This window comes from Heterodontus francisci, chromosome 10, assembly GCF_036365525.1.
Source record: "Heterodontus francisci isolate sHetFra1 chromosome 10, sHetFra1.hap1, whole genome shotgun sequence".
NCBI lineage: Eukaryota > Metazoa > Chordata > Chondrichthyes > Heterodontiformes > Heterodontidae > Heterodontus > Heterodontus francisci.
In genome coordinates this window covers 28,314,337-28,338,641 of record NC_090380.1, presented here as the reverse complement: position 1 = coordinate 28,338,641, position 24,305 = coordinate 28,314,337, and the positions used below count along the sequence as shown (strand labels likewise).

The 24,305-nt window shown below is 42.1% G+C and overlaps 1 protein-coding gene across 1 annotated transcript; it reads right to left on the bottom strand.

Annotated features, from left to right (window-relative positions):
• Positions 1-386: 386 nt before the first annotated feature.
• On the bottom strand, positions 387-24,305 carry serpine3 (serpin peptidase inhibitor, clade E (nexin, plasminogen activator inhibitor type 1), member 3). Its single transcript, XM_068039857.1, has 8 exons — positions 24,047-24,305; positions 12,358-12,591; positions 9,109-9,306; positions 6,398-6,596; positions 4,580-4,680; positions 4,174-4,260; positions 2,383-2,452; positions 387-441 (listed from the first exon to the last, which is right to left on the bottom strand). The coding sequence occupies exons 1-8, from the start codon at positions 24,303-24,305 to the stop codon at positions 387-389; spliced, it is 1,203 nt and encodes a 400-aa protein (XP_067895958.1).

Below are 24,305 nucleotides of genomic sequence, written 5' to 3'. Positions count from 1 at the left end.
TTCTCATGGATGACTTCACTCTTTGACGCATATCAATAGCACTTTCACTGAGCAAATGCTGATTGGCAGAAGAGCGATGAGCAGAAATATTAATGTTCACAGGAACTATTGTGTTCAATGCGTGCATGTTAGCTGCAGTCTTTAGCATTACAATGCTGTCGATTAAATAAGGATTGATGTATAATGGCATGCAAACTTAGTTTGGCACTCCAAATTTATATAAGAAAGCACATGTATGGTAAATATATAATCCCTCTTTCAGCTAGACTGTTTGCTTTTTAAATTGACAAGGTAGGTAGTTAATAAATATAATGCACTATAAATTTCTCCAAACAGCCAGAATGTCTAAATTGAAAATTGGAAAAAGCACACACTTTGGAATGTCTTTATTCAAGAGGATCCATTACTCGGCCCATGAAAAGAATTGTTCCTGTGGAATGAAAGGGACAATATTAATATTTATCATTTTACATATTCATAAATCAAAAACTAAAAGTCCAATCAGTTTGAAGAATTAGAATGCTATGTATTGTATTATAATTATTAGCTCATATGTAGAAGTGTTATTTTTGAGCAGTAGTTACAAATGATCAACTGTTTGATTTAATTACAGTCAGTATGTAAAATGTCACTGATGCAATTACCAGAAACATGAATTGATATACTACACATACCATAAGTAAGGCAAGTCACTTTTTATAAATTACTGATCAGATCTCAGCTAGCGTATGGTTTTCAAGTCTGGGCCCCAAATTTTAGAAACAATGTCAAGGCCTTGGAAAGGGTGCAGAGGAGATTTACTGGAATAGTACTAGGGATGAGGTACTTTAGTTATGTGGAGAGACTAGAGAAGCTCGGATTGTTCTCCTCAGCAGAGAAGGTCAAGGGGAGATTTAATAGATATATCGAAAATTATAAGGGATTTTAATAGAGCAGATGAGGGGAAACTGTTTCCACTGGCAGCAGGTAACCAGAGAACACAGATTTTAAAATAATGGGCAAAAAAGCCAGGAGGAGATGAGAATTTTTTTTACTAGCCGTGCTATGATTTGGAATGCACTGCCTAAAAGATAGCGGAAGCAGATTCGATAGTAACTTTCAAAAGGGAATTAGATCTCCGTTTAGAAAAATTTGCAAGGTAGAGGAGCGGGGCTAATTAGTAACTTCCAAAGAAGTGGCACAGGCACGATGGGCTGACTGGGCCGCCACCTCTGTTGTACCATTCTAAGTCTTGCAGAGGTGGAAATGCGCGGAGTGAAGTACTTTTTATCAAGATGGGAATCAAGGTGACAGATGCATGAAGATGGGTGGCTTTCATTCCCTTATCATTGAAGGATAACCAACTTCACACTAAACATGGTTTAAGCAAGAGTATATTTCAGTGTAGCACGGCTGTGTTCATTTCTGTCCTGCATCCAGTACAATCGGTCCAGCTGCAAGGTGTGGAGCAGTGTTGCAATGAGAGTTACCCATGTTATGTGCAGTATACCAGTCAGCATCCTGGGTGAAAATGCAGTCTTTCTAACTTGTGTGGGATTTTCTCCACCCTTGCCTCAGCCCATCTGCTGAAACGGTCAGCTGCACCTTTATTACTTCCAGACTTGACTTTTCCAATGCTTTCCTAGCTGGTCTCCCATCCTCTACTCTCTGTCCTCTGTCAACTTGAGCTCATCCAAACTCTGCTACCTGTATCCTATCCTGGACCAAGTCCCGTTCACCCATTATTCCTGTGCTCATTGGCTCGCAATCCTGAATGCTTCACATTTAAAATGCTTATCCTTGTGTTTAAATCCCGCCATAGCCTTGATCCTCCCTATCTCTGTAACCTCTCCCAGCTGACCCACAACTCCCCTGACAGCTCTGTCTCCAACTCTAGTGTGTATGCATCCTTCCTCCCTTTGCCCCACTGTTGGCAACCCTACCTTTGGCAGCCATACCTTAAGCCCTGTAAGTCCTTTGTTCTGGAATTTTCTCCCTAAACCTTTCCACCTGTCTAGTCAGGAGACTCTCTTTAAAGCTCACCTTTGACCAAAAGTTTAGTGAGTCCTGCTACTATCTGCTTCTTTGGCTCGGTGGCCATTTTTGGCTGCTGGTGCTTCTGTGAAGTGCCTTAAGATGTTCTACATTTTAGGTGCTATAAAAATGTAAGTTATAACTAATGTTGGTTTGTTTCTACTGGCTGTGAATTGAACACATTCTGTGCAACATAGGGGCAGGTTGTTCAATCGCCTTGCCCGGTTTTGCTGTTTGTACGACTGAGTTAGTGTGTAAAATACATTCGACCTTGAACAAGAGCTATAGCAGCTGAGATTAGTCGTATTACTTATGTTGTGCATAATAAACAATAGATATAAATATTATATATTACCTGTGTTGGCTTGCCGCAGTAGAAAGAAAAATGGTCTGTCCGCCTTAAATGCAAGTGCTCGGGACCTTTTCAGTAAAATCATAGCTAAAACAAAATGGAATATAGTTACGAGATCTACGGTAAGTTTAAGGCCATTCAAAATGGTTTGTGTTTACTTCTATAGTTGTGAAATATACTTTCTAGGTTTAAGTAAGATTTAATACCCACGTTTTAAGTTTACATTTGTCTTAACTGTTCCATTTCTTCTCCCCACTCAAATTTTTCTCCCCCTGTGCCCCTCACTTGAATTTGATGTTCTGTGGGTGCTACCAACCCTCTGGTGCTTCACCCAAGTGTTGTTCTTGAAGTACAGGCTTCTTGGTAAGGCTGTTTGGCTACAACCCTGATCTTCACATTTTCCATGCAAGTGAATTCTCCCCGCATGGGAATAGAAACCCAGACTGTCAGTTGGCACCCCACCCCACCACCACCAAACCCCGGGTTCTGTTGCATCAGCTGAGATTGGCTCAGCCTATCTTTCATTTAATTGTAAATTGCTCTGTTATTAGCCGTATGATTACATTGCTTATGAATAGATCTATCCTTCAGATCATCCTTCAGCCATTTTGTACATCCTTCATTTTACTGCCTTGAAGGAATCTCTTGTATCGTATAATTTTCTACCCTTTTACTTTCCTTTTTATGAGCCCAATTGACATTGGAATCTGAACCCTAAATTTGGTATATTTGACCAGATGCATTTCCTCTTTGGGAAAAGGTCACTGCCATATACATGACAAGTGAGGAGAAGTGATTATATCTAATCAGATTAGGTGTGAAATGCTCTTCCTTTCATATCCCTGCCACCTATCCCAGCTTTACTTTTTGAAACTAACACTTAAAAATCCATTTATCCTTGCAACATCCTCCACATGCTCTCTTGGGATGAGACATGGCAATTTTAAGGCCTCGACCACTAACAGAGTTTAGATGCGCTTTGACTGCCCCCCCCAACCCCCACCCCAACAGGGGAAAGAGCCAATCTGTGCACAGAAAGGTCCTACAAACGGTCATGGAATAAATTATCAGATACTCCCATCTTAGTGATGTTGTTTGAGGGTCAGGATTCCCCTGCTGCTCTTCATGATAGTGCCAAGGGATCTTTTACGTCACCCGAAAGGGCAGATGGTTTCATGGCACCTCTGACATTGCAGCACTAGAGTATCAGCCTAGACACTCTACTCCAGTCTCTAGAGTGGGACTTGAACCTACAACCTTCTGACTCAAAAGGTAAGAGTGCTGTCCACAGCTGACACCACAGGTTTAAGGCAGATTTAATATACTTGCTAACTTTCCAGAAAATGTATGATGAGCCCTCTCACCATGTCTGAGCACTGCATCTGCCATTCCAATGTAAGGGAACAGATTTGTCCTTATTTTTGTATGTCTCAGATGAATGTCTATCATGGTGTGAAAGAAACTTGTTCTCCTCAATACTCTGGGATCCTCCTTCAAGACAGTAAATACCTGTAGCATAAAAGCAAAATACTGCAGATGCTGGAAATCTGAAATAAAAACAAGAAATGCTGGAACCACTCAGCAGGTCTGGCAGCATCTGTGGAAAGAGAAGCAGAGTTAACGTTTCGGGTCAGTGACCAGTTCCAATTCCGAAGAAGGGTCACGAAAGAGAAGCAGAGTTAACGTTTCGGGTCAGTGACCAGTTCCAGTTCCGAAGAAGGGTCACTGACCTGAAACGTTAACTCTGCTTCTCTTTCCACAGATGCTGCCAGACCTGCTGAGTGGTTCCAGCATTTCTTGTTAAATACCTGTAGCAGCTGCTGCTTCGGTGCCATCCTCTGTTACTTCTATTTTTGCTTCATGGATAGCTTCAGAAACAAACAGTTTTTCTTGCTCTAAAATTATGAAACCACACAAGTTATTACTCAAACACTCAAAATCATATTTTGCATTTAAAGATGGAGCTTGATTTTTGTTTCTTTCATTGTTGTTTGCCGGAAGCCATTTGCTTACTTTCTTTCATCTTGGAAAAAAAATGCTTAAAATGTCAACAAGTAAATAATTTTTCTGCATGTATGCTTTGAAGATTTTACCACGGGAGATCCAAATTGGTTGTGACTATACAAGAATATTAAAAGTCATCTTATTAAAATATTACAGTTTGAACTGAAATATAAACCTATCCTGGCTTATTAGGATTAGTATGCTGCTTACCAGAAATTCCACTGAAGTCTGCTTTACTGGGACTGAAAAGGTCAGTGATTCCCAAAGTGGTTAGCACCGTCTTAAGGTTGAACTTGTTTTGCACCTTAAACCTACAGATTAAAAGTGGGACAAGATACAGTCAGTTTAATGCTCTACTACAAGACAGTGGGTGTAGTGTAAGACAGGTAGACAGTCTGATCCTGTCAGTTTTCTGTCAGATGGGGTAGATTAAAATTACCCCCAAATATGATTGTTTAAAAATTGAGGGTCATTAAAACAACATAGCAGTATATAAGTGTATGCAATCATGGAGTGGTGGGATGCAGGTTTGATCTCTCAACCACTCCCCACCCCACTAATTTTAACTTTCCAGTGGACTAAGTCTGGACTTGAGCAGATTATCCGCACCTTGCTTTGAGTACACGAGAGGTATGGTCTGGGGGAAGATGAAGTAAAAGAAATTTGTAAAAGAGAGGAATATGTTCTTGTAGCGTCAAACAAAACCTATTGCTAAAGGTCATGTGTGCAGTATTCCAATTCAGCATGGTTAAAGCCTGTATGTGCCATGATTTCCCTACTGTAAAGGGAGCCTTACTTATTAGAATATATTTCAGTTGCAATGAGTTGCTCCATGGGGAGGGAGGAAATCCAATGGCCAGTGGCCTTGATCTCTTTGTACATTTTTTTGCAAAGTTTAAAGGCAGATTGAATGTACCATTGAGGAAACTGGCAAATTGGATTAATAGACCAAAAGGAAAGTTTGAAAATGAAATTTCAGGGATTGGGTGTTGCTACAAGTTGCAGCACTATCCTTTCACCTCAGATCTGGATTCCAGTCCAGTCCAGGTCGATTGGCCAAAATTCACCCTCGTCCCTGCTTCTTCCTGGATCTTAATTAATCCATTGTGAAAATCGTCATGTAACTTGTTGGTAGTTGGCAATCTCATTCAGTGGTACAGGATGGCTTTTGCAGGGAATGGAAATAGCTCACTGGTTGGGGCAAAGTGGAGGCAGTTATGCTCTGCATCTGGCTGGGAGATCATATTATTGATACTGCCTATAAAATAGCAGAAAAATAATGCATTCCCAAGCACTGTGCCCTTCATTTTATTGAGTACCACATTCACTAAACAAAGAGTGGGATAAAATCTCACCATAGGTAGCAGAAGAGATTTCAATTACATATCTATAGAAGAAGAAATAAATGAATATATTATCATTTTTCCCTAAAATTAAACAAAATAGCTGCAGTAAACACCAATCTTAATGTATTTGGCTCAGTTTTGCAATAATGACAGAGAAATTTAATCATCAAAAATGATCACAAATTAACCACACTGTAAAGCAGGAACAACTGCTGAAGGATATCCCAGCTCAACTAGCTTCATCTGAAGCACAAAAGGATTAAACAAGATAACATTAAATGAACCGAACAATCAGGAAGATCAAATAACCAAGAGGAAGCCAAAAATAAATTGATGAGATGTATTCATTCATAAGTGGGTCTCCCAGGCACTGAAATGGCTATTAGCACAATTTGGAAGCTCATCATAAGCTTAATTCAGCAGGTGTCTTACATTTTAAAATGAAGCTAAAACTGCGGTCCCGATCACAGTACAACAGTAGTCTGTCATTTTCAACAGATCAATTTGAGTGGTGGCTTTGTGCTTCAGCCACTGCAAGAGTTTGGATTTATTTTGATGGGAAATAGATTTCTGGAGTTGATAGATTCATGAATCGATCACTGACATCAATAGCAATTACAAAGTTCAACACATTGAGGTTACTGAGGATCCCATTGAGGTATATAATACAGAGCAGACTTACTTGGGTAAGAAAACTTCCATTTTCATTCTTCTCATGCTATTGGTCCATGTTGAAAGTGTTCGAGCTGTGATGTGCGGCTCTACAGAGGAGATAGGGTTTTTCCTTTCACTGGGAATGATAATGAACATGCTTACCGCATGTTCCAGATAGGCAAGTTCAACCACTATAAACCTCTGATTACTTCCAGTCTTGATTTGGCCTGTAAATTATTAAGGAAAGGGGAAAATACTGGTATTAAAAGTAGCCTTGACAAAAAATAAACCATAATGGGGCAGTTTATATTCAGGGAGGTGGGGAAGAGATGTCAAGGAGAGTCAGGCTGTCACACACATTCTGTTCTCAATATACTTGCAAAGAAGCTGTAATAGCCCCTATGGAAATCTTATGCTTAAATGAGAAGGTGCTGACTAAGACTTGACATGTATCTGTTATTGGAATAATCCCCACAGGGAGCAGATTTTTAGCAAGCTGCAACTTGACTTGAAAAAGTGAAAGAAGAATATTTTTTCTGCTGTGATGTTGGATAAAATACTGAACCATCTGGGACAAAATAAGGGGCAGTGGGTCTCTCAGTTAATTAGACAGTAAATGGATTGCTAAGTAAACTGACCTGCAACATTTCTTGCAGAATAGTGAAGCTAAATGAGGAAATCGTACATAGAGAAACATAAAACCATGCAACACAGAAGGAGGCCATTCAGCCTATCATGCCTGTGCTAGCTCTTTGAAAGAGCAATTCAATTAGTCTGTTTAATAAGAAGCTACACACGCAGACATGACACTTTTTCTGTTTTTCTCTCCACAGTCGTTGCCTGACCTGCTCAGTAGTTCTAGCATTTTATGTTTATGTTTCAAATTTCCAGTATCTGCAGTATTTTGCTTTTCTATTTGGTTTGATAAGAGGCTGATATAATTATAAATCAAGGGATAGTGACAGGTTTTTAAAAAGCTAGGACAGTGGAAGCTGGACTCTTAGTTCCCCAATTGCCATTAAAGACCCTGTTGGTAAGTTTGGAAGGGAAGGTTGGTTGAACCAGAAATTTTCTGGCCAGAACATTTCTATTTTACTTAGTGCTTTAAAAAAAAAATCAGTCTGATGTCCCAGTTTTACATTGTTATGGCAAATGTAACTTAAGATTGAATTAAGATTTAGAAGTGGCTGTGTACAACTTTTTTTTAAAGCGAGACTTGCATTTATATAGCACCTTTCGTGACCATTGGACATCTCAAAGCGCTTTACAGTCTATGAAGTACTTTTTGAAGTGTGGTCACTGTTGTAATGCAGGCAACACGGCAGCCACTATGCGCACAGCAAACTCCCACAAACAACAATGTGATAATGACCAGATCATTTATTTTTGTGATGTCGATTGAGGGATAAATATTGGCCAGGAGAACAGGGATAACTCCCCTGCTCTTCTTTGAAATAGTACCATGGGATCTTTGCATCCACCTGAACAAGTAGATGGGGCCTCAGTTTAACATCTTATCTGATGAAAGGTCACAGACCTGAAATGTTAACTCTGCTTCTCTCTCCACAAATGCTGCCTGACCTGCTGAGTATTTCCAGCCCTTTGTTTTTATTTCAGATTTCCAGCATCTGCAGTATTTTGCTTTTATTAACATCCCATCTGAAAGCCGGTGCCTCCAACAGTGCCGTGCTCCCTCAGTACTGCACTGGGAGTGTCAGCATAGATTTTTGTGCTCAAGCCCTGGAGTGGGACTTGAACCTGGAACCATGTAATTGCAATATTTATGCAACTAACTTTTTTTCTTTTGTGTGAACTCTCAAATTTGCCAGGCCAAGTACTAATATTGACCAGCAGGTAGCCCGCAGACAGATTTTGTTGGGTGAGGATATCGAGTAAAGTCATGTAACTGGAGTTGAGGTAAAGATCTAACTGAATGGCAGTGCAGGTTTGAGAGGTTGAATGGCTGACTTTTGTTCCTATGTGGAAAGCCTTCTCCCTTTTCCTTTCGGTTCTATCATTCAGACATTTTTCCTAGTTATTTTTCTCACTGCTTTAGTTCAGTTCTTGCATTCCATATAATGTCTTTTGGTCAAGAGGGCAGGAAGCTGATCCACTGTTGGCTCTTTGAAAATACTTCCATAATTCCCACTGGCTTGCTCAATAGATGTTCCTGGTTTCTGTTCAATTTCTGTCCTTGATGACACAAATGTCAAGAGCTCCTAGTAGGGATAAAATCTGTATGATTCTAACTTGTACATTGTTTTTAAATCCAAGCTGCCAATAACATTTGCAACTTTCTTTTACCTCTTAAATGGACAAACATAATTCTGTCAACTTGAAGGTCAGAATTGACACTTTGCATCAAATGCTTAAAATTTATTCTCAGGATTTGGGTGTCGCTGGCAAGACTGGTATTTGGTACCCATTGCCCTGAGATGTAACAATTCAGCTGAATGGTTTGCTTGGCCAGTCCAGTGGACAGTTAATGATCGGCCACGTTGGTGTGGAACTGCACCACAAATGGCCATTACCTGGAACGGACAGCAGGGTTCCTTCCTAAAGCATCTTCGTGAACTAGTTGGATTTTTACTATCTGCCTCATAGTCACTCTTACAGATGCCCGCTTTTAATTTCAAGTTAAAATTCCCAAACTGCCATAGTGGGATTTGAATACTCGTTCTCTGGGTTACTCATCCAGTCCTATAACCACTGCATTACCAGTCATGGTATGATACGTACCATAGTTTACCGCTGATGTTTGATACATCATGGGCACTTTAATGACAGAGCCGTCTGCTTTGGTAAATGAGAGGTGTTGGGTCTTTGAGAGTGAAAAGGGATTCTGCCACGTGCTTTTAAAATACATAGTGCTGATTACAGCAATCTGTGTAAGCGATGGACTTGCCATGGGTCGTGACATAAAATCTTTAATTTCACCTGTAAAGATAAGTGACACTGTTATAGAATGCCAGATTATTTCGGTCCTAAGCATTTCCAAGAATGTAGTGTATTGAAAATTTGCATTTAACAATGGTGGAATATGACTGATACCATAATTGCACAAGAATTTTACAATGTCATAACTGTGGTTTGACAAATCTACAAATATGTATCGTAGTTGCAAGCTATGGCTACCTTTATCCAATGAAAGTCATCAAGTATTAATAGAATTGCGATATTGTTTTAAGCAGGTTTCACCTACTGGCTCATTTTCTAATGACTAACAAATAAACTCTCCTGGGCTTATGTGTAGCTCCAAGACTAGAAGTCTGTGCGAGTGCTAGGGAGACTGGATTTGCAACGATTTCTGTTTCTTCACACCCTTTTCTCAAACCTTCAATTCAGGTGCCCTCTGAGAAGGAAGAGCAAAACCTACCAAATAGGATATTCAACAAACAGACCAGATGTTGAGACTTGTAAAATATTAGTTTGTTGCTTTAATCAGAAGCAGACTACTGAATTGGGGAGGCCTTTCGTAATGCCTTTATTGTACTGTTTGTGTATTAGAATCACATTCTTATTAATTAGTTGGATGCACCCTCTTTGTTTACCTATTGAATATTAGGATCATTTGTTTAAAAAAAGTTATAACCCCTTGCAGGCAACCGTTCAGACAGAATAAATTTTGGGTCTTAAAGGTTTTACTTCTTATGCCATTATGCAGTTTTGGATGTGTGTGTAAATGTCCACAAGAAATTTGGTATCTGATGCATGAATGCCTATATCTAGGACGCGTTAATAAAAAGAAAAGGAAGACTTGCATTTGTAGAGCACCTTTTATGATATCGGGAGGTTCCAAAGTGCTTTATACCTATGAAATACTTTTGAAATGTAGTCATTGCTATAAGATCATGAACGTGGCAGTCAATTTCTTCACAGCAAGGTTCCACAAACACAAACAATAGAAAATCTATTCCTGATGGTGGTTGAGGGAAAAATATTGCCCAGGACACCAGGGCGACGTCCTCTCATTGTCTTCAGCCACAGGCTCTATAACATCCTCCTGAGCTTCAATTTAACATCTCCTCCAAAAGATGGCACTTCCTACAGTGTAGTGCTCAATCAGTACTGCACTGGAGTGTCAGCATAAATCATGTGCTCAAGACCCCACAACCTTTCAACAGGGAAGAGAAAAGCTCTCTACACTCTCCCTTTAGTCCAAGCTAATGGTATGGTATTATTGGTCACATGTTTAGGGCCAATCAGATCATTTCGTACAGCAACCACAAAAGACCTGAAAATGAAGATTTAAAAAATATTTGAAGTACCCCTTTGAGTGCTAATGGAAGCTGAAACTAAATTGAAACAACTGTTTACTAATCTCAACACCCTTCTAACTGAAACATTAACCAAATTGGAGCCATGCATTAGTTGGACTGATCTGCAAATCAACTTGAGTAAGCAGAGATGAAGGTATCAGGAACCAATGCCATCTCCATTCCAATTCTCTACAGGATTATAAATCTTAAAGCACAGTAACTGGCTGTTTAGCCCATCATGCCTGAAAGAACTTGTCCTTTTCAAGTGTTTTATCCAATTCCCTTGCGAAGATTGCTATTGAATCTGCTTCCACCATCCTTTCAGGCAGTGCATTTCAGATCATCATCATTCACTGTATAAAAATAGTTCTCATCTCCCCTCTGTGTCTTTTTGCCAATTATCTTTTATTTGTGTCCTGATTATTATTTTGTCATTGTAAATTCAGTTTTCTTTATAGAATCCCTTTATTTCTCTGAGCCAAGAAGTGGCCGTAACCAAGAGGGTGATTGAGTGACCAGCCCCCAAGTTTCCACCTGGACCTGTATTCATCACCTCCACATAACAATGTGGTGGACATCAGGAACCCTGCAGATCTGGAAATTGAATGTGCATTCTGCCCTTACATGATACTCCAACATGCTGCAGCTCCACAATGCAGAATAAAAGGTTAAACTGGGAAATGTCTTCAAGATTACAATGGCATATAATAGTGAGCCTTTTATTGTATTCTCAGCATGTGGTGATGCTGGCAAGACCTAAATTTATTGCCCATCTCTCTGCCTTGATCAGGTAGTAGTGAGCCACATTCTAGAACTACTGTAGCCCGTTTGTTGCAGTTTAATACAACTGATGTGGCTTGCTAGACCATTTCAGAGGACAGCAATTGTCCTCACACAACTGGTGTGAGACTGGAGTCACATACACTCCCCGACTGGGTGAGAACAGCAGGTTTGTGTCTCTAAAGGATATTACTGAACCAGTTGGGTTTTTACAACAATTTGATAGCTTCATAGTCACTTTTATTGGTGTAGGCTTTTTATGACCAGATTTTTAAACAATTTAAATTTTCAAACTGCACCAGAGTTTTCAGAGCAGCTAGCTTTTCTCTTCGGTGTCAGCCTCGGATCAGTGGAGCACTCTCACCTCTGAGTCAGAAGATTGAGTGTTAAAGCCCCACTCCAGAGACTTGGAATGCATAATATAGGCTGGCACTCCATTGCTGTCCTGAGGGAGCACTGCATTGTCACAGATACACTGTCAGATGACATTTTAAATGAAGACCCTGCCTCCCCTCTCAGGTGGACATAAAAGATCCAGTGGAAGTATTTTGAAGAGCAGGGTGTGCTCCCTAGTGTCCTGGCCAATATTCATCCTTCAACCTAAAACTTGAAAAAAAAAAGTATTATCTGGTCATTTTGGCATTGCTGTTTGTGGGATCTTGCTCCATGCAAATTGGCTGCTGCATTTCCTACATTACATCAGTGATTAGATGTCACACAAGTAGTCATTGGTGTAAAACACTTTGGGACGTCCCACAGTTGGAAAAGGCATTTTACCGGTGCAAATCTTTCTTCTTTCCAGAAACTAGAGTTAGTGTAATAATATCCTAGCTGTGATTCTATCTCTTAAACAAATCAAGTTCTTCCATTTGTAATCATCTGAAATTCAGATGCAAATATGCTACAAAGTATCAGCACATGATAAAAAGTTCAGGCAAGTGCTGGTTACCTCGACTCTTGGTGCCAACCCACTTGTTTATCAGCATTGCGGTTTCATTGGGATTGTTGAAGTTCACCCGTTGTAGGCTGCCATTTACCCAGATTGCAGTGTCCTCTGAGAAATGTGGAGAGAGCTGGATGCTGGATTCCACAAAGAGGCCACAGGCCAGCTGAACTGCTGGAGTGTGGGTAGAGTGTGTCAAATTCCCATACACGCTCCGCAAGAAATGCCGTGCTCGCGAGTCTGCAAAATATATACGGCTGCGTTTCAAATACATCCAGAAACTGCTATGGAAGACGGCTTAGCGATGGTAACTAACCTTAAAAATTGTACTAATACTTATTCTGCTTTATTATGTAAATTAAAAATCTAATAAAACCATTCAAAACACAAATTGAGGCAGACCAATAGTGATGTCAGTCATGAGATGGGCATCTTAGAATGTGCTTCTTTTGATAAGATGACTTGATTTAGCAATATCTTTCCTGCTTGAGTCGAACCCCGTCCCCAGCCATTCCCAGTAAATTGGTTACTTGAGCTCCAGCTCCGAATCTTGTGGAATACTTGTAACTGGTGTGGGTGCCCCCCACCCCCCTCCCCCCTCTTGTGACTGGTGTGTGTGTGGGTGCCCCACCCCCTTTTTTATGGATTGTGGGAGCCCATAAAACACTCCTGCTGTATAGGACTAGCCACGCATTCAGCTACTTTATGCATGGTTATGCAATGGAAGGATTGTTCACATTTAGATTAGATTAGAGATACAGCACTGAAACAGGCCCTTCGGCCCACCGAGTCTGTGCCGAACATCAACCACCCATTTATACTAATCCTACACTAATCCCATATTCCTACCAAACATCCCCACCTGTCCCTATATTTCCCTACCACCTACCTATACTAGTGACAATTTATAATGGCCAATTTACCTATCAACCTGCAAGTCTTTTGGCTTGTGGGAGGAAACCGGAGCACCTGGAGAAAACCCACGCAGACACAGGGAGAACTTGCAAACTCCACACAGGCAGTACCCGGAATCGAACCCGGGTCCCTGGAGCTGTGAGGCTGCGGTGCTAACCACTGCGCCACTGTGCCGCCCTATGGACTGTAAGATTGTTCGTCTGTGAATCCTTGCACTACTTCACACACTTCTCAAAGGGAAGAGTGTGAAAATATGAGATCTATAATGACAGAAAGTGCTAGAAATACTTAAGTCTGGCAGCATCTGTGGAGAGAGAAACAGAGTTAATGTTTCAGGTCGATGACCTTTCATCAGAACCTGAAACGTTAACTGTTTCTCTCCACAGATGCTGCCAGACTTGCTGAGTATTTCCAGCACTTTGTATTTACTTCAAATTTCCAGCATTTTCTATCTTCCCTTTTGTTTTTTATCTACCCTTTGCCATTTGACCTACTTAAAACCTATTACATTTCTAACTTTTCCCAGTTCTGATGAAAGGTTATCGACCTGAAATGTTAACTCTGTTTCTCTCTCCACAGATGCTGCCTGACCTGCTGAGTATTTCCAGCATTTTGTTTTTATTTCAGATTTCAAGAATCTGCATTGTTTTGCTTTTGCAATAAAACAGGATGACCCCTGCACAGTCTGCTCCCAAGCAACTTCCTTACTGTGTAGCTCTCTCCTTATCCATCTGTTGCCCTTTTTCCCGCAATCTTCTCTCCTCCACTGTTTCGCTGGCTCTAATACTGGCTGCATTTTACCCCTTACTGAAGGTTAACTGCTAATTTAAAACACCACTGCCCCATCTCTGGTCTGTTGCCTTCAGTAGGCACTAGATCTTTTCTTAAATTTGGCTTCCAAATTCCTGGACTTTTCTGTCCATTAAGACTTTGTTTCTGCATCCAACTACACCTTTCAGCTCTGGTGTGTCTCATCTGCTGCTCTGTTGCTTAAATTTCAAAGTAATTTTGATCTTACAGCCCTTCCCCATCGCCTCTGCTCCATGTTGAGCTTGCTACCGCCTCACTTTTCTTTTAGCTTCAGCTACAGTCTGGTTCCCGCCCAGAGATGCACTCTCCTGTGCTGAAATATAATTCTCAGCCATTCCTGCATCTTCGTGACCTCCAACTTTGCATGGTTGTTTTCTGCCCCACAACTCATTCTGCACATTTCCTGGATCTTCATTACCATGGCTAAAAATTGATAAAGAGGAGGTATTAGACAAGCTGGCTGTACTTGGAGTTTATAAGTCACCAGGACCAGATGAGATGCATCCGAGGATACAGAGAAGCAAGGGTGGAAATGGCGACGGCACTGGCCATAATTTTCCAATCCTCCTTAGACACGGGTTGTACCAGTGGACTGAAAAATTGCAAATGTTACAGCCTTGTTCAAAAAAGGGTGCAAGGACAAGCCCAGCAACTAGAGGCCAATCAGTTTAACCTTGGCAATCAGTTTAACCTTGGTAGTGGGAAAGTTTTGAGAAACAATAATTCAGGACAAAATTAACTAATTTGGACAAATGTGGATTAATTAAGGAAAACTAGCATAGCTTTGTTAAGGGCAAATCATGTTTAACTAACTTGCTTGAGTTTTTTGATGAGGTAACAAAGAGGGTTAATAAGGATAATCCTGTTGTGGTATACATGGACTTTAAAAAGACATTCGCTAAACTGCCATAAAACAGGGCACTGGGGAGGTGGTGGTATCATGGTCATGTCACTGGACTAGTAATCCAGATGCCTAGGATTATGCTCTGGGGACATGAGTTTGAATCGCACCACAGCAGATGATGAAATTTGAATTCAATTAATAAATCTGGAATTAAAGCTAGTCTATTGGTGACCATGAAACCATTGTCGATTGTTGTAAAAACCCATCTGGTTCACCAATGTCCTTGCCTGCTCTGGCCTACATGTGACTCCAAGCCCACAGCAATGTGGCTGACTCTTAAATGCCCTTTGAAATGGCCTAGCAAGCCACTCAGTTGTATTAAACTTCTACAAAATGTAAGCAAAGGAATGAAACCGGATGCACCACCCGGCATCGACCTAGCCACTGAAACAACAATGACAAACACAACCCTGTTGACCCTGCAACATCTGGGGGCTTGTGCCAAAATTGGGAGAGCTGCTCCACAGAGAAGTTGAGCAATAGCCTGGCATAGTCATACTCATGGAGACAAAGTCCCATCTTCACATTGAGGTTACCCTCCTTCGTGTTGTGTGGCACTACCACCGTGCTAAATGGCATAGATTTTGAACAGCTCTAGCAACTCAAAACTGGGCATCCATGAGGCATGGTGGGCCACCTACAGCAGCAGAATTGTATTCAACCACAATCTGTAACCTCATGGTCCGGCATATCCCACACTCTACCATTACTATCAAGCTGAGGGACCAACACTGGTTCAATAAAGAATTCAGGAAAGGATGCCAGGAGCAGCACCAGACATACCTAAAAATGAGGTATCTGCCTGGTGAAGCTACAACACAGACTACTTGCATGCCAAACAGCAGAAGCAGCATGTGATAGACAGGGCTAAGCAATCCCAAAACCAACAGATCAGATCTAAGCTCTGCAGTGAATGGTGGTGGACAATTAAACAACTAACAGGAGGAGGAGGCTCCACAAATATCCCCATCCTCAACAATAGGGGAGCCCAGCAAATCAGTGCAAAAGATAAGGCTGAAGTATTTGCATCCATCTTGAGCCAGAAGTGCCGAGTGGATGATCCATCTTGGACTCCTCCTGAGGTCCCCTGCTTCACAAATGTCAGTCTTCAGCCAATCCGATTCACTTCATATGATATCAAGAAACGGCTGAAGGCACTGGATACTGCAAAGGCTATGAGCCCTGACAATATTCCAGCAAGAATACTGAAGACCTGTGCTCCAGAACTAGCTGGGCCCCTAGCCAAGCTGTTCCACTACAGCTACAATACTGGCACCTACCCGACAATGTGGAAAATTGCCCAAGTATATCCTGTACACAAAAAGCAGGACAAATCCAACCCGGCCAATTGCCTCCCTCTCAGTCTACTCTCGATCATCAGCAAAACGATGGAAGGGGTCGTCGACAAGGCTAGAAGTTGCACTTGTTCAGAAATAACCTGCTTACTGATGCTCAGTTTGGGTTCCACCAGGGCCACTCAGCTTCTGACTTCATTTCAGCCTTGGTCCAAACATGGACAAAAGAGCTAAACTCCAGAGGTGAGCTGCCCTTGACATCAAGGCAGCATTTGACTGAGTATTGCATCAAGGAGCCCTAGCTAAACTGGAGTCAATGGGATTCAGGGGGAAAACTCTCAGCTGTTTGGAGTCCCACCTAGCACAAAGGAAGATGATGTGGTTGTTGGAAGTGAATCATCTCAGTCCCAGGACATTACTGCAGGAGTTCCTCAGGGTAATGTCCTAGGCCCAACCATCTTCAACTGCTTCATCAATGACCTTCCCTCCATCATAAGGTCAGAAGTGGGGATGTTCACTGATTGCACAATGTTCAGCATCATTCACGACTCCTCAGATAGTGAAGCAGCCCATGTCTGGATGCAGCAAGACCTGGACAATATCTAGGCTTGGGCTGATAAGTGGCAAGTAACATTTTAGCCACACAAGTGCCAGGCAATGATCATCTCCAACAAGAAAGAATCGAATCATCTCCCCTTGACGTTCAATGGCATTACCATCGCTGAATCTCCCACTATCAACATCCTGGGGGTTACCATTGGCCAGAAACTGAACTGGAAAAGCCACATAAATACAATGGCTTCAAGAGCAAGTCCGAGACTGCTCGGACCCCTGGTTTTCGTGACATATATTGATGATCTAAACTTGGGCGTACAGGGTACAATTTCAAAACTTGCGAATGACACAAAACTTGAAAGTATTGTGAACTGTGAGGAGGACTACGATAAACTTCGAGGACATAGACAGACTGGTGGAATGGGCGGACAAGTGGCAGATGAAATTTAATGCAGAAAAGTGTGAAGTGATTCATTTTAGTAGGAAGAACGTAGACAGGCAATAAAAATAAAGTGTACAATTCTAAAATGGGTGCAGGAGCAGAGTGACCTGCGGAGATAAATGTACACAAATCATTGAAGGTTGCAGGGCAGATTGAGAAAGTGGTTAATAAAGCATATGGGATCCTGGGATTTATAAATAGGGGCATAAAGTATAAGGATGTTATGATAGACCTGTATAAAACACTGGTTCAGCCTCAACTGGAGTATTGTGTCCAGTTCTGGGCACCACACTTTAGGAAGGATGTGAAGGCATTAGAGAGGGTGCAGAAAAGATTCACGTGAATGGTTCCAGGGATGAGGAACTTCTGTTACGTGTATAGATTGGAGAAGCTGGGGCAGTTCTCCTTGAAGAAGAGAAGATTACGCAGAGATTTGATACGTGTTCAAAATCATGAGGGGGCTAGACAGAGTACAGAGGGAGAAACTGTTCCCATTGCCCAAAGGATCCAGAACCAGAGGATACAGATTTAAGTTGATTGGCAAAAGAACCAGAGGCGACATGATGAAAAACTTTCTTATGCAGCGGGTGGTTTGGATCTGGAATGCTCTGTCTGAGAGTGTGGAGAAGGCAGATTTAATCAAGGTCTTTAAACTAGAATTGGACAAGTATCTGAAGAGAAAATGTTTGCAGGGATATGGAGAAACGGCCGGGGAACAGGACTAGGTGAGTTGCTGTTGCATAGAGCCAGCACAGACACAACTGGCCGAACGGCCTCCTTCTGTGCTGTAGACAATCTATGATACCATGATCCTATGAAATATCTCCATCAGTGTGCCCTCTGATAATATACCCTACAAATAGCTTCAGGACTTCACTCACTTGCCATACCTGACTCTGAAATTGGACAACAGTTTGTTCGTGCACCATGCTGATCCACCATATCTATGTCAACTTAATCCCACCACGGGACCTCTAACTTTAACTCTGGGCTCCCTCCTTTTCCCCATTTACTACCAGGATAGATATTCTAATAATTGATACATTACCAGGCCGATGTAACTTAAGTTTTTTCTGTGTCCACGTGTGTGTGTGTGTTTTGGCTCCAGGTCCGAACCCGATCCTTCCACCTTTTCTCCCCCATCACTTTTTACTTCTTTCTTTATCCTTCCTAGACCCTTCAGTCGTCATGCCTCCTTTCATTTCTGTCCTCATGAGTACTCTGCCCTCCCAAATCCCTATCCCAAGCCTTCAGTACTCCTTGACCTTCCTACTCTCCTTGCCCTGTTCCACACTTGACTCACTCTTCAATAAGCCTACAGCTTCCCTTTGCGCCCCCCTTGGCATCCTCCGAAGGGCCCAACAAGCAACAACTGCCCCATCCTAAACACTCGCTGACCTACCCACCCAATGCACCCACTGGGAGCTAATCTTGCCACTCTCCTCCCCGTCCAGCTCACCTCTCCCAGTGCTGATCCTGTAGACTCTGCCTGCAGATCAGCTGTTACCTCCCTTCTCCACATCTCCCTCCAGAATGTCCATTCACTTGTGAGCAAGGCACTTGTTATCCACGAGCTCATTGTGGCTGACTGCATCAACATCGTGGCCTTGACAGAAACTTGGCTGAGGAGTTATGACACTTCCCCCTAAATGAAGCCTTTCCATCTGTCTATACCTTCTACCACTTTCCTGCCCAGGCCATCACAGTGATGGTGTGACTCTTATCACCAAATCACCTCTTGGTCTGTCCTCCGGCATTTTCTCCTCGAGTATCAAATTGTTCCACCATCTCATTTCTCATCTAAAGTCATGGTTCTTTATTGCCCGCTCAAGCACCATAAAAATGTTCTCACTGAAATGTCTTCACTGCTTTCCCCCCCAGCCTCTGCACCAAGTAATTTCTCATCCCCAGTAATTTCAACCTGCATCTCAACTCATCATAATAAAAGCAAAATACTGCGGATGCTGGAAATCTGAAACAAAAACAAGAAATGCTGGAGTCACTCAGCAGGTCTGGCAGCATCTGTGGAAAGAGAAGCAGAGTTAACGTTTCGGGTCAGTGACCCGAAGCGTTAACTCTGCTTCTCTTTCCACAGATGCTGCCAGACCTGCTGAGTGATTCCAGCATTTCTTGTTTTTGTTACAGATAAGGCCAACCCTGATCACCACCTTGTATCATTCACCACCCATAACTCACTTCCTTCTCCCAACCCTACTTCAATCAGTGTTCACTCCTGGGGAAAAAAGATCCCTTCCAATTCACTTATATAGATTTATTGAAATTTACAGCACAGGAGGAGGCCATTCAGCCTATTGTGTCTGTGCCAGATTTTACAATTCCTCCTCATTGCCATCTTAAATGGGAGATACCTTATTCTGAAATGGTGTCTCCTAGTTCTAGATTCCCTCATGAGGGGAAACATTCTGTCAGCATCTACCCTGTCAATCCCCTCAGAATCTTATATGTTTCAATACGATCACCTCTCATTCTTCTAAACTCCAATGAGTATAGGCTCAACGGGCCTTAAGTGGTGGTAGAGGCAGGAACCCTCACAACATTTAAGAAGTATTTAGGTGAGCACTTGAAACACCATAGCATACAAGGGCAGAGTGCTGGAAAATGGGACTAGAATAGTTAGGTGCTTGATGGCCAGCACAGACATGATGGGCTGAATGGCCTATTTCTGTGCTGTATAACACTAACATTTCCTCATAAGACAACTCTTCATCTCAGGAGTCAGCCTAGGGAACCCTCTCTGAGCTGCCTCCAGTGCAAGTATATTCCTCCTTAAATGAGACTAAAACTTTACACAGCTTCTTAGTACTGAATCTAAGCTCAGGATCTCATCCTCTTGCTAAGCTACTTTAAATCCTTCCACCATAATTTTGGTCCCAGCCCTGTTGAGGAAACTTATCTGCTTGTATAGGTTCCATCTCCTCCTGAACTGATCCCAATGCCCAGGAATCTAAAACCCTCCCTCAGCTACCAACTCTCCAGCCATGCATTCATCTGTACTATCCTCCTATTTCTCTACTCGCATGAGTGTGGCACTGGGAGTAATCCGGAGATTACTACCTTTGAGCTGCTGCTTACAACTGCACCCCTCTCTTCAAAAACGTCAAACCTTAACTCCTCCGTCCTTGCAAGCTACCACCCATCTCCAAACTCCCTTTTCGCTCGAAAATCCTTGAACATGTCACCTCCCAAATCCATTCCCATCTTTCCCAGAACTCCATGTTTGAATCCCTCCAATCAGGTTTCCACCCCTGCCACATTACTGAAACAGCCCTTATCAAAGTCACAAATAATATCCTATGTGACTATGATAAAGGTAAACTTTCTCCCTTTGTCCTTCTCGACCTGACTGCAGCCATTAATACAGTTGATCACACCATCCTCCTCCAATGCCTCTCCACTGTCATCCAACTGGGTGGAACTGCACAGACATGGTTCTTATTTATCTAACCGTAAGCACAGATTCACCTGGAACAGTTTCTCTTCCTGCTCCCACACTGTTACCTCTGGTGTCCCCCAAGTATCTATCCTTGACCTCTTCCTATTTCTCATCTACATGTTTGACTACATCATCCGAAGGCAAAGTGTCAGTTTCCACCTGTATGCCGATGACACCCTGCTCTACCTCACCGCCACCCCTCTCGACTCCTCCAGTGTCTTTAAATTATCGGATTGTTTGACTGACACCCTATGCAGGAGGAACAGAAATTTCCTCCAACTAAAGACTGAAGCCAATGCCTTTGGTCCCCACCACAAACTCCATTCCCAAGGCACCAACTCCACCCCTCTCCCTGGAAACTGTCTGAGGTTGAACCAGACTCTTCGCAACCTTGGTGTCGTATTTGACCCTGAAATGAGCTTCCAACCACAAATCCATGTAATCACTAAGACCTGGCTGGTCTCTCACATTTGCCCGCCCAAAAGTTGAAATCATCCAAAACTCTGCTGCTAGTGTCTTGCACTAAGTCCCGTTCATCGATCACCCCTGTGCTCACTGACCTACATTGGCTCCCATTAAGCAGTGCCTTGATTTTAAAATTCTCATCCTTGTTTTCAAATCCTTCTATGGCCTTGAATCTCCTTAGCTCTGTAATCTTCTCCAGCCTCACTGGTGGCCGTGCCTTCAGCTGCCAAGGCCCTAAGCTCTGGAATTCCCTCCTGAAACCTCTTCGCCTCTCTTCCTCTCTTTTCTCCTTTAAGACACTCCTTAAAATCTACCCCTTTGATTACTGGCCCTAATATCTCCTTATGTGGCTCTGTACCACATTTTGTTTGAATGCTCCAGTAAAGCATCGTGGGACATTTTACTATGTTAAAGGTGCTATATAAATGCAATTTGTTGTTGTTTTTAACATGGGTAATTCAATTGCTGCCCTCCAGTCAGAAAACTAGGCTCTTTTTTTAAATGAGGGTTGTTTGTTTTTAAATGAGGCATTTTGTTTGAAATAAAAAGGGGACAATCTGGAAATAGTCTGCAAATCAGGCAGCACATAGGGAAACAGAAATCGGTTATGATGAAACATCATCGACCAGAAACATTAATCCTGTTTCTCTCTCTTCACAGATGCTGCCAGTCCTCCTGAGTACTTCCAGCATTTTCTGTTTTTATTTCAGTTTTCCAGTATTTTTCTTTTTATTAGGGCATTTTGTTTGGTTCCTTTGAACCAAGATTCCTTCTTGCTTGGAGCTGAATCATGAAGACTTTGGTATTGTATTGTATTTAAGAGTTATACTTGATTCAGGAGCCTTACTGTGTGTGTAAGGAGCGGACAGCAGTTTGTAGAGATGATTAGTTTTCAATGGGCTGAATGGCCTTGTCACCTCACTCTGCAGGGTATGAAGTGGGCTAATGTGTTTGGACAATTACTTTTGTTTATCTTAGTTGACACAAGGTTTGAGGAAAGCCATTTGGTCCAACTTGGCTCATCCATCTCAATAAAGGATGCACATTTCCCCATCACATGTTTGAAGTGGTCACTGAATGAATCTAAGATTTTCCCTTTGCTTGTCTATCCTACCCCTAATGCTACTCCAATAACTTCTTTGATCTCTTCTAAATTTTCACCACCTTCCCCCATTGCTTCAGTATCCTGACATACCTGAAAGCTGTGCTCTAACCTTAATCTACTGCTTAACATTTTGTATATTTCTAAAAAGTCTCCCTTTCATTCATCTATCAAGGCTAAAGTACCCCAGTTTCTCCAGTCTTTCTCCATCACTCCATTCTTTGAGAGCGAGAGGTCAACCTCATGCCTCTTGCACTATCTCCATAGTTGAAGACCAAGGGCTGAATTTTATGAGCATGCCCCATCATCAACCAATAAATTTATTTCCCTCTCCCCCTCCTAAAACCATTTTTGCCAGTCCTGGCCTTTCACCCCCAAACTTTTGATCATTGCCCTTCCCACCATCCCCTCAGCCAATGGAATAAGTTTCCTCTGTTCCCCCCGCCCCCCCCACCGACCTGAAATTTAAACTCCTCTCCCTCCCCACCCGTGTCTCGCCTTGAATCCCTAAACGGAGATTGGAAGGCACGTGACTTCTGGCCACCGGTCAGAATATTGGTGTGGGACGGCCCTCAGGTCCAAGTAAGTTAATTAACATGCATTTGTATAAATTCTATTAGGCAAATCAAGGCCCCGCTGCTGAGCGGCGGGAGGCCGCACTGAGGCCTCGCTGCTGCTGGTAAAATGCAGCAGGGCCTTCTTGGCGTTGGGGGTCGTGGCGGGCCTCTCCCAGAAGAATTTTCCGGGCCCCCATGCCACGACCCCCGACGCCAGAGGCCTGGTAAAATTCAGTCCCAGGTCTGACTATTTCACCCAAGTGGAGAGCATGCAGAGGAGATTTATTTGAATATGAGCAGGGATGAGGGTTTCAGGGTGGGCAGAGACAGAAAAAGCATTTTAGTTTTCAAGTAGAACATAAATTTCTGGAAATCAATGCTTGTCACTTACATATTGGGGGGTGGGGGCGGTGATGTTAAGTTTCTGCTTTGGGCTCAATTCAGATTTTGGGTGCAAATTGTACTTAAAATTACTCTTATTAGGTTACAGTTCAAGCTTCCACGAACATTCATTTGCATAATGATAAACCTAAAATCTTTCTTAAACCACCGCAATCAGCTAGCATAATAAAACATAATTGTTTATTTTTTTCCTTTTGCATTAAAAAATATTCATTTATGTATTTAAGAGTGGTCACTTGGTGCAGTTTAAGATGAAAATGTGTTTATCCATAAAACAAGCATTTTAATAAGTTATTAGTCCACCATCTGCTATAAACCTGATCTTACATCACTTAAAATGGCTTGAAGATTTCTGAACTGTTTCCTAGCTTCATTGCTGTACCCTAGTCGGTTTCTTACTAAACTAAATAATTCTTATGTATAACTTTTAAAACCTGCCTCTTAGTGCCTGTGTGCCTGAAAATATAACAGATTCAATTTGAAGAGCCTCCACTGTAATTGGTGGAAATGCACCATTCTCATTATTTCTGCTGGTGAGGCCAGTTTCAGGCAAAGTGATTTTAAAACCAAGAGTTGAAAATCGTGGAGACTCAATTTACCCTTGATGTGATTCACACTCCATGTAACTTGCATTTAAAATTTTGTGATCTTTTGTACTGTTTTGGCTGATGTCACCTGGATTGCGCTGATCAGACCTGTGGAAACTCTACTCCTACTTAAATCAAATTGCTTATTTTGTTCTTTAAACTCAGTGACTAATGTGTATAGCACAGATGAGAAAGATTCAGCAGTACCGTGAACAGTGTATCCTAGTGCGTTTTCCAACTGCGTGAAGGTGTTTCCTTTGGCTCCTAACTGTAACAGCTCCAATGCAACACTGACACCCACTGGAGATATGATGATGCTGCGGTTCTCTTCACCCTCTGTGAATTTTTGGTAAAGGTTTTGAGCAAACTCTATGTTCAGTTGTCTGATGGTGTCCTGGGAAGCACAGCTCCTCCTCATGATGAATAGCAAGTGCAGCAACAAATTGGGCATTGAGAGGGAACACAT

Excerpts from the sequence above, each read along its gene's own strand:
- serpine3 (XM_068039857.1), bottom strand. The coding sequence starts at position 24,305 with ATGTGTTCCCTCTCAATGCCCAATTTGTTGCTGCACTTGCTATTCATC. Across the intron at positions 9,307-12,357 it reads GGTTGGCACCAAGAGTCGAG|GTGAAATTAAAGATTTTATG; the intron begins GTAACCAGCACT and ends TTATCTTTACAG. Across the intron at positions 2,453-4,173 it reads CGAAGCAGCAGCTGCTACAG|CTATGATTTTACTGAAAAGG; the intron begins GTATTTAACAAG and ends ATTTTGTTTTAG.